Consider the following 15240-nt stretch of genomic DNA (forward strand, 5'->3'; position numbering starts at 1 on the left):
TAAATCCTCTACTGAAGCAGAATATTGGTCCATGTCTGCTGCATGCTCTGAGATTATTTGGTTACGGGGCCTTCTTTCAAAACTTGGTTATTTACCAGCAACACCAACTCCATTGTATGCTGATAATACAAGTGTCATACAGATTGCAGCAAATCCTGTGTACCACGAAAGAACAAAGCACATAGAGGTCGATTGTCATTCAATCAGGGAAGCCTATGACCGTAGAATTATCACTCTGCCTCATGTCTCCTCATCTGATCAACTAGCTGACATCCTCACCAAATCTTTGACACATCAATGACATAATTTCCTAGTCAGCAAATTGATGCTTCTAGATCCACCAACATCAATTTGAGAGGGGATGTCAATAAGATTGATAGCCAGATTATTTGTCAATAATTGTGCAGATTTATTAACCCTTTAAACCAATATATCTTTTATGATTGTATAGCTGTAATTGTGTAATTATATCCTTAATTACTTAGCACAGCTGTAGGTTACCATATATAGTTTTTTAGCAAACTTCAAGGCGGGAAATCAGCTTGTATCACATTATTTAAATGAGAATTCTCCAGAGGAGAGCACACAGTTTTCATCCTAATTTTCTCTAAGTTTGACAAACTCATCTAACCTGATATTTCCTTTGCTATTGGGGTGGTAAGCCAATTTATGCAAAATCCTCATGTTGATCATTGGAATGCCGTCATGCGTATTCTCAGATATGTAAAGAGAGCTCCAGGACAAGGATTGTTGTATGAAAACAAGGGTAACACTCAACTCTCTGGGTATTGTGATGCGGATTGGACTGGTTGTTCCATGGATAGGAGATCTACCTCAGGATATTGTGTTTTTATTAGGGGAAATATTATTTCTTGGAAAAGCAAGAAACAAAATGTAGTTGCTCGATCCAGTGCAGAAGCTGAATATTGATCTATGGCTATGGTTACTTGCAAACTTATGTGGATTAAGCAATTTCTCCAAGAGTTGAGGTTCTGTGAAGTGGTGCAAATAAAGTTATATTGTGATAATCAGGCAACTCTTCACATTGCCTCAAATCCAGTCTTTCATGAGCGGACTAAGCACATAGAGATTGATTGTCATTTCATTAGAGAGAAATTATTGTCCAAGGAGATTACCACTGAGTTTATTAGTTCTAATGATCAGCCAACAGATATTTTGACTAAGTCCTTAAGGGGAACTAGGATTCAATCTATATGTTCCAAGCTTGGTGCATGTGATTTGTATACTCCAGCTTGAGGGGGAGTGTTGAATGTGTGTGTAATTTGGTGTATAGTAGCTTTCATGTTTCAGCTTTATGCAGAGAGGACAGCTGTGTGTGTCATTGTGAACAGCTGTCCCTCTCATTCTCTTTGTACTCTATATATATATTTATTTTGAAAGCAATCAAAGTGTGGTATGTGTGAGATTTTCCACACAGAATTCAAATTCTAAGTGTTATGATTAAAGCAACCCCCAAAGAGGCCACACCTTGGGCTAGTGGTACCACAATTAAGTCGACTTTCCAACATCAACATGTTTTGAATTATATTGCACTCCCAAATAGAAGCATTACGACTATACCCAAGGAGAGAGAGAATAGAAATAGTAAGAGGATGACATTATAACTAAACCATGAGAAGGGTGACCTTTATTGTTAACAAAAGGTGTATTTTGATTAAAATTATGAATAAGTAATTATCATTATGCCTGACAGAACACAGCTCAACCTTCACGCACATTATTCTGTAGTCAAATTTGCTAATAACAGAGTGCCATCTGAGGCATCCACCTTATTCAGATTACAATACTGAGATATTGTTGTATATTAGGATTAAAAAAAGGAAAATATGCAGACATGAATTCTTCTTAGAAGCATAAATAGTAATCTTTATGGAATGTTCACAAACAGATACACTGTTATATGAAAATTAGATTACAGTACTAGTCAGTGTATTTCACAAATACTAGTCAGGAATAATTACAAGTTTTTTTTACATATTAAATAAAATCCAATTATAATAACAACTTACTTAAGTAACTAAACTAATACTGCAATCGCACTTACTATAATAGCACTTAGAAGAGCAGGTCGCTCATCAATGCCCTCTCCAAGACCAAATCCTCCAATCCAATAACCTGCATCAATCATTACAGTTCATCTATCATATGTATCACAACACAACGGTAAAGGCATTTAAAGATCTCAAATGAATCACATAAAAAGAAAATATACAAACACTAGAAAAGTAAAATAGAGTATTCATTCTGAATCTTATGGAGGGACAAAGAGTGTTTGTTTAATTTTATTTAAGAGAAATACTCATTTATTTTTGGAAGTTTGCTACACCATCATTGTTGTGGTGGATCGTTTAACCAAGTATACACATTTTATCCCCCTTAGCCTCCTATTTACGGCCAGAGAGGTAGCAAAATCCTTCATCCAAGAGGTAGTATGGTTGCATGGTTTCCCTTCCACTATTGTTTCTGAGTGAGATAAAATATTCCTCAGCCAATTTTGGACTGAGTTATTCCGTTTTCCCAGTACCAAGTTGAAGTTTAGTTCAGCCTATCATCCTCAATCGGATGGGCAAACAGAAGCTGTCAACAAATGTTTGGAGACATACTTGAGGTGTCTTACAGGTGGAAAACCAAAACAATGGAAGAAATGGTTGGCTTGGGCTGAATTTTGGTTTAACACTACCTACAGTGGCTCCACGAAACTTACGCCCTTCAAGGCACTTTATGGCAGAGACCCACCTTTTATCTTTAAGGGATTACTGCCAACATCAGAGGTGGAAGAAGTTAACAATGGCTTGAAGACAGAGATGCTATTTTGCAAGAGCTGAGAGCTAATTTGCTGAGAGCTCAAGACCGCATGAAGGCTCAAGCAGTCAAGCTGACAAAAAGAGGAGAGAGGTGCAGTTTACAGAGGGGGATTGGGTGTACCTCAAATTACACCCTCATCAGATGAAATCATTAGCAAGGAAGAGATACGAAAAATTAGGTCTGCTAATGGTTGAGGGGATACAGATTACTAGATGGAAGTGCTGGTGGCTGGTTGTAACGTGGACTATTTATTTGGCAGCAGAGGAATAAGATGATTTTCTCCAATGACTCCTTCGACAGCAACAAAATCATTGATGAGGCAGCATTCCTATTGTGGACATGGCTATCGAATTTAGAGAAAGACTTCTCAACACACTTTAATCAGTGGTCTAGCAACCTTAGAGATGGGTTTTTGTACTAGGAAAGAATACACGCATAGATTAGAACTAGTTTTCTACCTCAGTGCAGCCTGCTTTTGGTTCCTTTGTAGACTTTATTAAGTCTCCTTCGGAACCAATTACACGGCCAGCCAATCACATGTAACTCAGTACCTCTGGTACTCTTTTATATATATATATATATATATATATATATATATATATCTTTGCTAATCAAAAAAAAAAACGAAAGCAAAAGAGAACTCTTACCCTTCAAGGTCAAGGACCAAGTGCCAAAAGGCTTACAAATGGTCTTTTCTTTTGCCATGACAGGTTTAGGGTAACAGGATCACGTAGGTACAAATTTGCAGCAAGCAATATTGAACAACCTTCAATAAAAAGAGTAAGATGTACGGTGTGGACATGTAGAAAATGTCACCATCTTTGGGGAAACCAACCCCTGAAACGGACAAAGGAGTCGCTAATGAGTTTTTTGTGGCATCGTCAATGAGTGGATCTCGCTGGAGAATAATGCTTGGCACACACACATCGGAGATGGGAGCGACAAGCTCAGCATTGGACAATTGCAATCTTCTAGGGTTTGGCCGATGATGAGAAGTCGCTCCTCCTAGTGCAGTCATTGACCCAATGATGGGTTCTTAGCACAGAAATAGATCAAACAGTAAAATTTGGAAGGAAATATTGTATTATAATGAAGGAACAATTGTGTAAAGTTGCAGTTGAGGAATGAAAATGGATAACAAATTGATAGTGACACTACCAATTCCCAAGAGCACGCAGACTCTCCCTGTAATCACCAATGATGAGGTGACCCCACTGACTCTAACAGAATTCTAACCCCCCTCTTCTATTTTCCTTATCACTCCTTATATAGTGGTAATTCCTGATGCACCTTATGCACATGCTTATTTGCTAAGTCTGCCACGTAACCCTTCCTTCTCTCCTCTCACGCGCTTTCTCTGATATACCCTCCACACCTTAGGCTTAGGACCCACATCAAAGTCTACATCCCTATCAATACCTCCCTCCTTAAAGATTGCCTTGTCCTCAAGGCTAAAATCAGGAAACTGGCCCTTCAAAAAAAAATCATCCTCCCAAGTTACATCATCCACTGTCTTGTTCTTCCACTGAACTAAGCTCTGAGGAATGGCCACTCCATCTTGCAATGTAATCCTAGACCCCAGAATTTTATCAGGATAGATATCTTCTTCCAAATTAATCTCAAGCTCTCTAGGAAGTTCACCCTGTACTTGGTAATTACCCACAGCCTTCTTGAGCACAGACACATGAAACACTGGGTGTATTCTGGACTGGTCTGGCAGTTTTAGCTTATAAGCAACCTCTCCCACTTTAGCAATCACCTGAAAAGGTCCATAAAAACGAGCTGCCAATTTTTGATTAATTCGTTTCACAACAGATTGTTGTCTATGTGGTCTCAGCTTCAAGAAAACCCACTCCCCAATCTCAAAGTGCAAATCTCTCCTTTTTCTATCTGCATAAGCTTTCATCTGTTGTTGAGCCTTTAGTAAATGCAGCTTTAACTGATTTAACGCTTCATCTCTCTCAGTTAATTCTAGAGCCACAGCAGCTACTTTCGTTTCATTACTCAAAAATCTGGTCAGAGCAGGAGGTGGCCTCCCATATACGACCTCAAAAGGGGATTTACCAATGGACTCATGATAAGTAGTGTTATACCAGAACTCGGCCCAAGGAATCCAGTGTGCCCAAGCCTTAGGCTGTTCCGAAGCAAAGCATCTTAAGTAGCTCTCCAAACAACGATTTATCACCTCTGTCTGACCATCAGTCTCAGGGTGATACGCAGAACTCATTTTGAGTTGTGTGCCCTGTAATTTAAACAACTCACGCCAAAAATGGCTCACAAAAATTGGATCCCTGTCACTAATGATGGAAGAAGGAATACCATGCAGTCTAACAACCTCTTTAACAAATAACTCAGCCACAGATTTTGCTGTATAAGGATGCTTCAGCAAGATGAAATGGCTATATTTGGACAACCTGTCCACCACCACTAACACAGCTTCAAACCCTCTTGACTTAGGCAATCCTGTGATGAAATCAATCGATAAATCTTCCCAAATTGCATTGGGAATAGGTAAGGGTTGAAGTAGACCCCCAGGCGTAGTAGCAGCATATTTTTGCCGTTGACAGACATCACATGCTCTCACAAAGTCTCTAATCCGCTTCTGCATTCCAGTCCAATATATGTTTGCTGCAAGCCTTCTGTAGGTCCTAAGAAACCCAGAATGACCTCCCATAGGTGTACTATGGAACTCTTCAAGTAACACAGGAATAGAAGGTGAATCAGCAGGTATTACTAACCTTCCCTGGTAGAATAACACTCCCTGCTGCACAGAAAATCCTGGTTTAGCATCAGGTTTGGCAGTCAACTCAACAATCATCTTTTGGATCTGCGTATCCTGTGCTATCTCCTGCAATAACTTCTGCCCTTCTAGCCATGTAGGAGAGGACACTAAGACATTCATTTCCACCTCCCCATGACATCTGGACAAAGCATCAGCAGCTTTATTTTCTAGGCCGGGTTTGTACTTGACCTCAAATTGGTAGCCCAGTAACTTAGCTACCCAGCATTGTTGATCTGGTGAAGTTACCCTCTGTTGCAAAAAGTGCTTTAAACTTTTGTGGTCAGTGTACACCACAAATTGTTTGCCCAGAAGATAATGCCTCCAGTGTTGGATAGATAAGACCAGTGCCATCAGCTCCTTCTCGTAGACGGATTTAGCCAAATTACCTGCAGACAAAGCCTTGCTAAAAAAAGCTATAGGTTGTCTATTTTGCATCAAAACTGCTCCTATACCCCTGCCTGCAGCATCACATTCCACTTCAAAGGGTAAAGCAAAATTAGGAAGTACAAGGACCGGTGAGGTTGTCATAATGTCTTTGAGATTTTCAAAAGCTTCAGTTGCTTCTTTTCCCCACAAAAAATTATCCTTCTTAGTCAATTCAGTTAAGGGTTTTGCGACCTTTCCATAATCCTTAATAAATTTCCGGTAATAACCAGTGAGACCTAAAAACCCACGCACCCCTTTGACATTTTTGGGAGGAGGCCAGTCACGAATACACTTCACCTTCTCTGGGTCAACTGCCACACCCTTACCCGATATGATGTGGCCCAGATAATCCACTTGCTCATAACCAAACTTACATTTAGCTTGATTGGCCACAAAACAGTTTGAAACTAAAACAGCCAAGACTTGTTCCAAATGATTATAATGATCCAACATATTTTGGCTATAGATTAATATGTCATCAAAAAAGACCAACACAAATTTTCTCAAGAAAGGTCTAAAAATATCATTCATAGTTGACTGAAATGTAGCTGGTGCGTTCATAAGCCCAAATGGCATCACAAGATATTCGTAATGCCCATTGTGTGTTCTAAAAGCCGTTTTATGGACATCCTCCTCATGCACTCTAATCTGATGGTACCCGGATTTTAAATCTATTTTAGAAAAAATAGTGGCCCCAAACAACTCATCAAGTAGCTCATCAACAATGGGAATAGGGTACTTATCTGGTATTGTGGCTTTATTTAAGGCCCTGTAGTCCACACACATCCTCCAGCTATTATCTTTCTTTTTTACCAATATGACAGGACTGGAAAAAGCACTCATACTCTGTCTGATTACTCCTGCTTCCAATAGTTCTTTGACTTGTCTTTCAATTTCTTCTTTTTGGTGGTGGGGATATCTGTAGGGTCTCACATTCACAGGTCCATGGTCAGGAAAAAGTTTAATCTGATGTGACTGAGACCTCCTAGGTGGCAACCTAATGCTGTCCTGGAATACTTCAGTGAACTTGCTCAAGACTTCTTTCAATCCTTCATCCATCATTTCCTTACCTCCAACTTTCTGTCTTTGAGAAGACAACCACCATTCTTCACCCACACGCCCCTGTCTGTCCTCCAAGAAAGAATTTAAGAAACATTGTCTCTCTTGGTTTTCTCCTTGTCCTTGTAACACAATTGTTTTCCCTTGATGCCAAAACTGCATTGTCAGATTTTTCCAATCCATCATTACCTTCCCTAAAGTACACAGCCAAGATACTCCCAATACCACATCAAGTCCTCCCAAGTCCAAAACCAAAGCATCAACACTCACTTCTAATGCCCCTAACACCAATTTGATTCCTTCACAGACCCCTTGAGAGCTTACCTTATGGCCATCACCTAACTTTATCTTCCTTTCAACAATGGGAGTCACAGATAACCCTAGAGCAGTGGTTAACTTTGGTGAAATAAAATTGTGACTAGCTCCACTGTCTATCAGCACCACCACATCCACATTTTCTAATTTCCCTCCGATCTTCATAGTTCTATATTCTCCCATACTACCCAAGACTCCAATTACGTTGCATACAGCGTCAACCTCTTCCTCTCCATCTACAGATTCCTCAGCTTCCAAGGACACAATCTCTCCTTCCTCGTTCAAGCTCTCTCCCTCTCCTAGAATCAATAGCCTCATTGCTCTTTCTGGGCATTTGTGTAACGTTGGGTGATACTTTCCACCGCATTTGAAACACAATCCCTTCGCTCTCCTCTCAGCCATTTCATCATTGTGGATACTTCTAACTCCCTTCCATCGGTCAGTCGACCCTCCACGACGCTCTGTATCACCTTTTCGACCCGTCGAAAGCATTGACGGCGACGAATTTTGATTTGACCCCATCAAACCCGATTTCATAGTTGGGTTATTCCAACCCGTATTTGTGGATCGGTTTGTTTCTTTCGGGTTGAAACTGGACCCGCTCCGCTGTCTTTGTGAAGACCCGGCCCAATCATTTCGGCCTACTCTATCTACACCCTGCTTCCTTCCGTAACTTCTCTCTCCTTCATCATCGTCTTCTCTCAGTTCATCTTCTACGTCCTTCGCCATACGCATCATCTGCATTCTCGTCACTGGGTTCAGAGTGCGAACACGCCTCCGAATTTGTGGTTTCAATCCACTCATGAAGTAACCCAAATACTGTTCTTCCGGTAACCTCCCCACCTGCGAAGAAAGTAATTCGAATGATTCCACAAACTCCTCCACACTCCCAATCTGACGTAGATTTGACAGTTCTTCAAACGGGTTCTCCAACCGACGACCACCGTAACGAGCAATTAACGCCTTCTTTAGCTTCTCCCACGTCAAATAGTCCTCTGTCTCCAATAGAAGATTAAACCAATGGATGGTTGAACCTTCCATGTTCAGACGTGCAAGTTTGACACGCATCTCATCCGCCGTGTTTTGAACATCAAAATAGATCTCTGCACGCGTGATCCATGCGACTGGATCATCGCCTTCAAACACTGGTAATTTCACCTTCTTCCCAGCAAGGCGAGATTCGCCATTCACATGATCTTCTACTGAACGCTCACTTTTCTGTGTCTCCGTCGCCTTCTGACCGATCTGTTTGCTTAGTTCAGTTAAAACCAAACTCTGTTGCTGCATCTGTTGAGCGTGTTGTTGCATCTGTTGAGCCAGCGCTTGCAATGTTGTTGTTACATCTCCCATTTGTGTTTCCAAAGCGTCCAGCCGATCACCCATTGTAGGTTTCCTTGGCATCTACAATCACTGGTGTGAGGGGGTATTGATCCGGCAGGTCGGACCAATTGATGGGTTCTTAGCACAGAAATAGATCAAACAGTAAAATTTGGAAGGAAATATTGTATTATAATGAAGGAACAATTGTGTAAAGTTGCAGTTGAGGAATGAAAATGGATAACAAATTGATAGTGACACTACCAATTCCCAAGAGCACGCAGACTCTCCCTGTAATCACCAATGATGAGGTGACCCCACTGACTCTAACAGAATTCTAACCCCCCTCTTCTATTTTCCTTATCACTCCTTATATAGTGGTAATTCCTGATGCACCTTATGCACATGCTTATTTGCTAAGTCTGCCACGTAACCCTTCCTTCTCTCCTCTCACGCGCTTTCTCTGATATACCCTCCACACCTTAGGCTTAGGACCCACATCAAAGTCTACATCCCTATCACCCAATAAGCAGCAGTGAAAGCAAACAGTGGCACCAAAACTATGCAGCAAAAACAAAGCCCCCAAGATCAAGAGCCCTGATACCAACTTCAAAGTAAAGAAACTGTTGTATTTGTTTCTATATTGAATGAAAGAACTAATAACCTTTTTATAGGATGAAATGACTAACACTATTAAGGGAATAATGAGATATTTCTCTAAATCTAATAATATCTAAGAAGATACTTACATCTTTCATTTTTATTTTCTTTATTTTAAAATAAAGGGATTGCAAGGAGAATCAATGCTTGATTTATGTTAAAAGCTTTGCACAAGAATGAATTTATTTATAAGCTTGATTATGTTGAGTGTATTACACAAAATTCAAAAACCATAAGTCATCTCCCCTGAGAGGATAAAATTAAAAAAAAAATAGAAATGATAGAAAGAAACATAAAAAAGTATAATTAAAAGAAGTTCAAAAACACTAATACCAAATTTACAAAACAACAAAAGAAAAAGAAACCTGATACATTTCGCTTGGCTACCTCCTCTGCACATCGCTTCCTTTCATCCAAATTCGTGCCTCCAACAATGGCACCAAAGACTGATCCAACTACCTAAACTTTCAAACATCAATTTAATTAAAATACTAACTTAGTCCTTATTTACAAGACATAGTCAACAAATTTTTTTGTTTCTTATTATAAGATTTTATTTCATCTATATGGTGCATTAACTATTTTGACTAAAATACCATGAATTATCTCTTTCTCTCTCCTATGAAGATTAGAGAAGATGAATAGGTCCCCTATAAAATTAAAGATAAATTTGGAAAAGTATTATAAATTTAATGCTAATAATTAAGTTAACTAAAATTAGTCAATTATGTCTTATAATTTTATTTAATAACAAAATAACCTGAGGGTTCATAGGAATGTCAATAAGCTTTGGATTAAACAACCCTATTTCCCATGGCTGTTCATAGCATACTTCCTTTGTGAGATAATTATGCCACCACAAATCGATTCACTTAAATTCCAAAGAAATAAACGAGTTTGCCAACATCTTTGGAATCAAAGTGATCACAGAGATGATGGTTTCCCTTGTATATGCCATGGCGATCATTGTCAATGATGACACTGATGTCCATATATACAAAAAAGAGATATAGCCTTGGGCAATGTGCAAACAAAACACCGACATCATCTCACTCCAAATCATACTAAATTGTTTGAAAAAGGCTAAAATATGTTCTCCATTCCTAATAAATACTCAAATTTTGTATTTGTTCCATGATAAAAAAAATTCTTTGCATTGAATCCCTAATAAAACAATAATTTTGTTTTGGTCCTCGATATTTTTTTCAGTCCATGATAAATTAGCGAATTTAGTTCTTGCTCCTTGATAAAAAAAAAAAACATTTGTTATTAGTCTTTTTCAAAGGAACTAATAACAAATGAAAATTTTTATCAAGGAGCAAAAGCAAAATTCGTTAATTTATCAGGGACTAAAAAAACTAGCAAGAATCAGAAACAATTTTTTTGTTTTATAATGAGCAAAAACAAAGAAAAAATTTATTAGAAAGCAAAAACAAAATTTGGATATTTATTAGGGATCACAAACATATTTTAACCTTAAACTACCACTCCCAAACCGAGATTGTTTGGGCTCATATAGAGACTTGTGAAGATGACAAGCTAAGCCAAAGGACTACCCTAAGCAACAAACCAAGGTTGCTACATGAAGGCCTTCTCAGCTAGGTCCCCACGAAGGAAAGCATTTATAATGTCCAATTGATAAGGGGCCAATGACAAACTTCACAGTTAAGTTTGTGAATAAGTTTTCATGTGACAAGTTCTTAGGGAACAAGAGTTTAATTAAATTGTTTACCCAATACCCAAACATGCCTTTTGTCGTTTTTGAATAAAAAGTAAAGAAAAGAAAACTCACATTTAGTGAGAAAAGTTGCCTCAGCCAAAGTGAAAGCAAAAATCATTTATTGATCATAGCCATGCTAAAAATTCTAGGGTTTTCTAGGATATCATTATATCTTGTTAATGACAAGTAAAAAAAAACTCGTGAAGCTTGTGATGGCAATGTTTTCACATTCCTTACTACTTACTACTTATTTTGAAACTCAATTTCGTATTCCTAAGACTCAAATCATAACAAAACATTATTGAAACCACAATCACTAAAGTTATTATATTTTTAAGAATTCGTGAACTTCAGAATGCAATTCATATCCCGACTAGAGTAATAAGAAGAAAAAAAAAGAAAAGCACATAAAACTGTCCTTTACCGGATTTAATGCAAGGCAGTCATCAAGCCATCGCACAGTTCTGTCTACTGAGGTTTTGTTCCTTTTATCAGTCACCCAAGCAGGTACTTCATCAGCCAAAGTGGCCCATATATTAGGCCTCATGCATGAAATCATTTCAACATAATCTTTGGGTTTAATCTGGTCATGTAATGTAAAAATAGATTTATAATTATTTGTTTAAAATGTAAAGGTAAAGCAGAGAATAGAGACTAGAGAGCAAGTTAATGCAAGGCAGGCAGCATTTACCAACAGACGACCACAAGGAGTTTCAAAAGAGGCTCCGAGTTTGGTAGCTCCCTTAGACTCAGGAAGGCATTGAATGGAATCCCTGGCTACAGCCGCCATTCCATATTGGTGCAAACCAAGCATTTGGTGAAGCCCTCCTAATTTTGATATAGTGGTTGAAGCAAGTCCTTCCAAACTAGAAAAATAAAATAAAAGACAAGAGAATGTGGATGATATGAAGACTGGTATTAGATTATGAAAAATGGAAGCCGCCACTATTACAAGTTACAACTTACAAGTGGAGTGGAGAAATTTGAAGGAGATGGGAATCGGGGGAAGGGAGAGAAGTGAGTAGGTCAGGGGAGATAAAGTGAGGAAGCCCTTTACGAGTAGATAGGAGAAGAGCGGGTGTCTCTATGGGTCCCGGGCAGCTTCCCATCTCTAGTGCTCCTACCCGACCACATCCACCACTGCTCCATGCCTTCTTCACCACAAACTTCATTGGCGGCATATCGCTGTTGCTGAATGAATGGTATTGCCGTGCGGTTTTGGTTCGGTGCAAGTACAACCCTTTTTCCTTGCTACCATGCCACAACTGTCGGGCTCAGTAGCGTCCAGCCCACTCAAGAAAAAGAGAGGGGTGTTGCTAGGTGCACCTAGCATTATTGCTGGTGCACCCAGCATTTTAAGTGAATGGGTGAAAATGCCCTTCACTTAAAATACAAAACCTATACACTCAACACTCTAGTTCACGCATCCCATACATTCTTTTTCCCTGTTCCGTTTGCTTGTTTTCGCGACAACGTTCGAGCTTCTTCTCCTCTCGACGTCATTTTCTTTCTTTGGAGGTTTGTTTGTCGTGCATTAGGTGGTTCGTTGTTGGCATTGAGGACCTACAACTTCGTTTTGCTCTTCCACCATCAAGGTAAGCTTCATGTCTTCGTTAATGGCTGCATTTTTGTATTTTTTTTTTGTGCATTCTTATGAATCAACATGATCCGTAAGTGTTACATGATCTATATAATGCATACAGTTGATCCGTATGACCCCTTTTAATTAAATAAAAAATAAAAAATAGGTATTTATGTTTTGAAAAATGTTTTTAAATAGGTATTTTATTTATTAATTTTTTTAAAAAAATAGGTATTGTTTGTGTTTTAAAAAATAATATGTATGATTGCATGGTGTTATGAAATAGTTTTAAATTGTAATAGTAAATATATAAATTTTGTAGTTGTTTATGTTTATTTTATTTCAATGAAAGTAGGCATATATTATTTAATTATGTAGTTTTTATTTTATTTATGAATTTTGTGTTTTAATTATGCAGTCATATACGGTGCTATGAAATAGTTTTAAATGCTGTTATTTTATTTCAATGAAAAATAGTCATATATTATTTAATTTTGTAGTTGTTATTTTATTTATGAATTTTGTGTTTTAATTATGTAGTCATATATGCTATTATGAAATAGTTATAAATGATGTTATTTTATTTTAATGAAAAATAGTCATATATTATTTGTAGTTATAAATTTTGTAGTTGCTTATGTTTATTTTAATAGTAAATATTGAATTTGACCAAAAAAATGCATGTGTGTCAAAATTTGCAAATTATGGTTAGAACTAGAGGGTTAGGTCGTGGCTTAGGTAGGGTTATAGGTAGAGCCTTGGGGAGAAAGGATCATCATAATTCAGATGATGTTCCCTAGTGGCGAAGGCTTACAGCATCTGCACGTAAGCAATGGGAAGTTGTCCCTGTTGCTAAGGATGATCCTATGGTGACTAAAGACGTACATGCATATGTTGAAGAAACTGGAGATGATGTTGAGGGATTTTCAAGTGAGTCGTGTGACCCATCAATGCTGACTAACTATGGTGACCATGTTGCATTCATTGTATGGAATGGAAAGGTATTTAAAATTTCTAATTAAACTTATTTGTTAAGTATTTGTTATTATTTAAATTTGTCATAATTTTAATTATTATTTTTATAAGTTGTCGAATCATTTAATTTTTTTGTAGGAACGTCCTGAATTGAAGTTATCCTCCCATGGAAGGAAGGTTCAGAAATTTGGGAGGCCTGCTCCAAAAATTGAAGGGCTAGTTGCTGCCACAAGATTAAGTCCTTTGATCGCATGTTCAGTAAACACTGGCGATCGGGGACTTATATTCACTTTTGTGGAGAGGTGGCATAAGAAAACTAGCAATTTTCATCTTTCTATTGGAGAGCTGACCATTACCCTGGATGATGTGGCGTCTCTGTTTCATCTTACAATTATAAGCGCATTCCACGACTTTGAATCTCTGTATGTCAACGAAGCGGTCTTGATGTTGGTGGAGTTACTTGAAGTCTCCAGAGAGGAAGCTAGAGCTGAGACAACACAATGTCATAGGGCATACATACGCCTATCATGGCTACGAGATATTTATTAGAGTAAATGTGAGGTTAGACATTGGACTATTGTAGTTCGTGCTTATCTGCTACAGTTGTTAGGTTGCACTCTTTTTGTTAACAAGAGTGCAACACATGTTCATGTTGTTTTTTTATATGCTTTCTAAGACTTGAGTCAGAGTGAAAGCTATGCATGGGGAGTTGCCGCCCTAGTTCATATGTATGATCATTTGAATGATGCATGGTTACATCACCCTATTAAAGTTAATTAATATGTTTTTATTACGTTAATTTGGACCATGTTTTTAATATGTTAATTTGACATTTGTTTTATTTTGATCAAATCTTTGTAGTGTTGGATATATGAGCATTTTCCCTCTGTTTCTGAGTGTTTGAATGATCTAGACTATGATGAGATCTCACCACATGCCTACCGATGGATTGCTACGAAGGCTTCTTCGAAGTCATTATCAGCATCGACGTACCGGAAACATCTAGATGGACTGACAATTGCTGATGTTTGTTGGATGCCTTACAGTGAGCATTATGGAGTGTGGGAGTTTGATTTGATTTCATGCTTTTCAGGTCATCTACAATGGGTCTCGTTGTCATCAAACACCAACCAGAGAAGGTGGTGCAGAAATTTGGATATGTTCAGACCATTCCTCCACAGACTACGAGTTCCATGTTCCATTTGAAGATATTGATGACAAGTGGATGCATTACTCTGACTATCCTACAGTAGCGGGGCAGCTTTGTGTTGTGCCAAGACAATGTGCATCCGATAACATGTAGTGGTTCTTCAGGATTTCTCATCCGTTCATGACACCGGCACAGCCTACTGATCTGACCAGACATCCACTTGTGACGCAGGATGACACATATGTGGAGCCACATATCCCTGAGGTCCCAGTGGCACCAGCAGCACCACCGGCACATGTCCCTTCTGATGTGGAGTAGCCTAGTATCATACTCAACCCTACATTTAAAATACACAAAAAACAATAAACAAATACAATAATTAAAATCCATCAATTCATCAACCCTAATAGAAAAACTTGAACATTTTG

At 38.4% G+C, this 15240-nt stretch overlaps 1 protein-coding gene across 2 annotated transcripts in view; it reads right to left on the minus strand.

Moving 5' to 3' along the window:
* LOC100778880 (queuine tRNA-ribosyltransferase subunit qtrtd1-like) overlaps window positions 1-12333 on the minus strand; it is a 29643-nt gene extending 17310 nt beyond the window's left edge. For both annotated transcript variants that reach the window (NM_001414482.1, NM_001253977.3), the window contains exons 1-5: window positions 12072-12333; window positions 11797-11971; window positions 11530-11688; window positions 9751-9844; window positions 2066-2136 (exon numbers count right to left, since the gene is read on the minus strand). In NM_001414482.1, coding sequence (NP_001401411.1) covers window positions 2066-2136; window positions 9751-9844; window positions 11530-11688; window positions 11797-11971; window positions 12072-12286 — 714 coding nt within the window. In that variant the 5' untranslated portion in view covers window positions 12287-12333. The remainder of the gene's footprint in view (window positions 1-2065; window positions 2137-9750; window positions 9845-11529; window positions 11689-11796; window positions 11972-12071) is intronic.
* Between the last annotated feature and the right edge of the window lie 2907 nt (window positions 12334-15240).

The sequence above is a fragment of the Glycine max genome, chromosome 13 (assembly GCF_000004515.6).
Source record: "Glycine max cultivar Williams 82 chromosome 13, Glycine_max_v4.0, whole genome shotgun sequence".
In the NCBI taxonomy this organism is placed as follows: domain Eukaryota; kingdom Viridiplantae; phylum Streptophyta; class Magnoliopsida; order Fabales; family Fabaceae; genus Glycine; species Glycine max.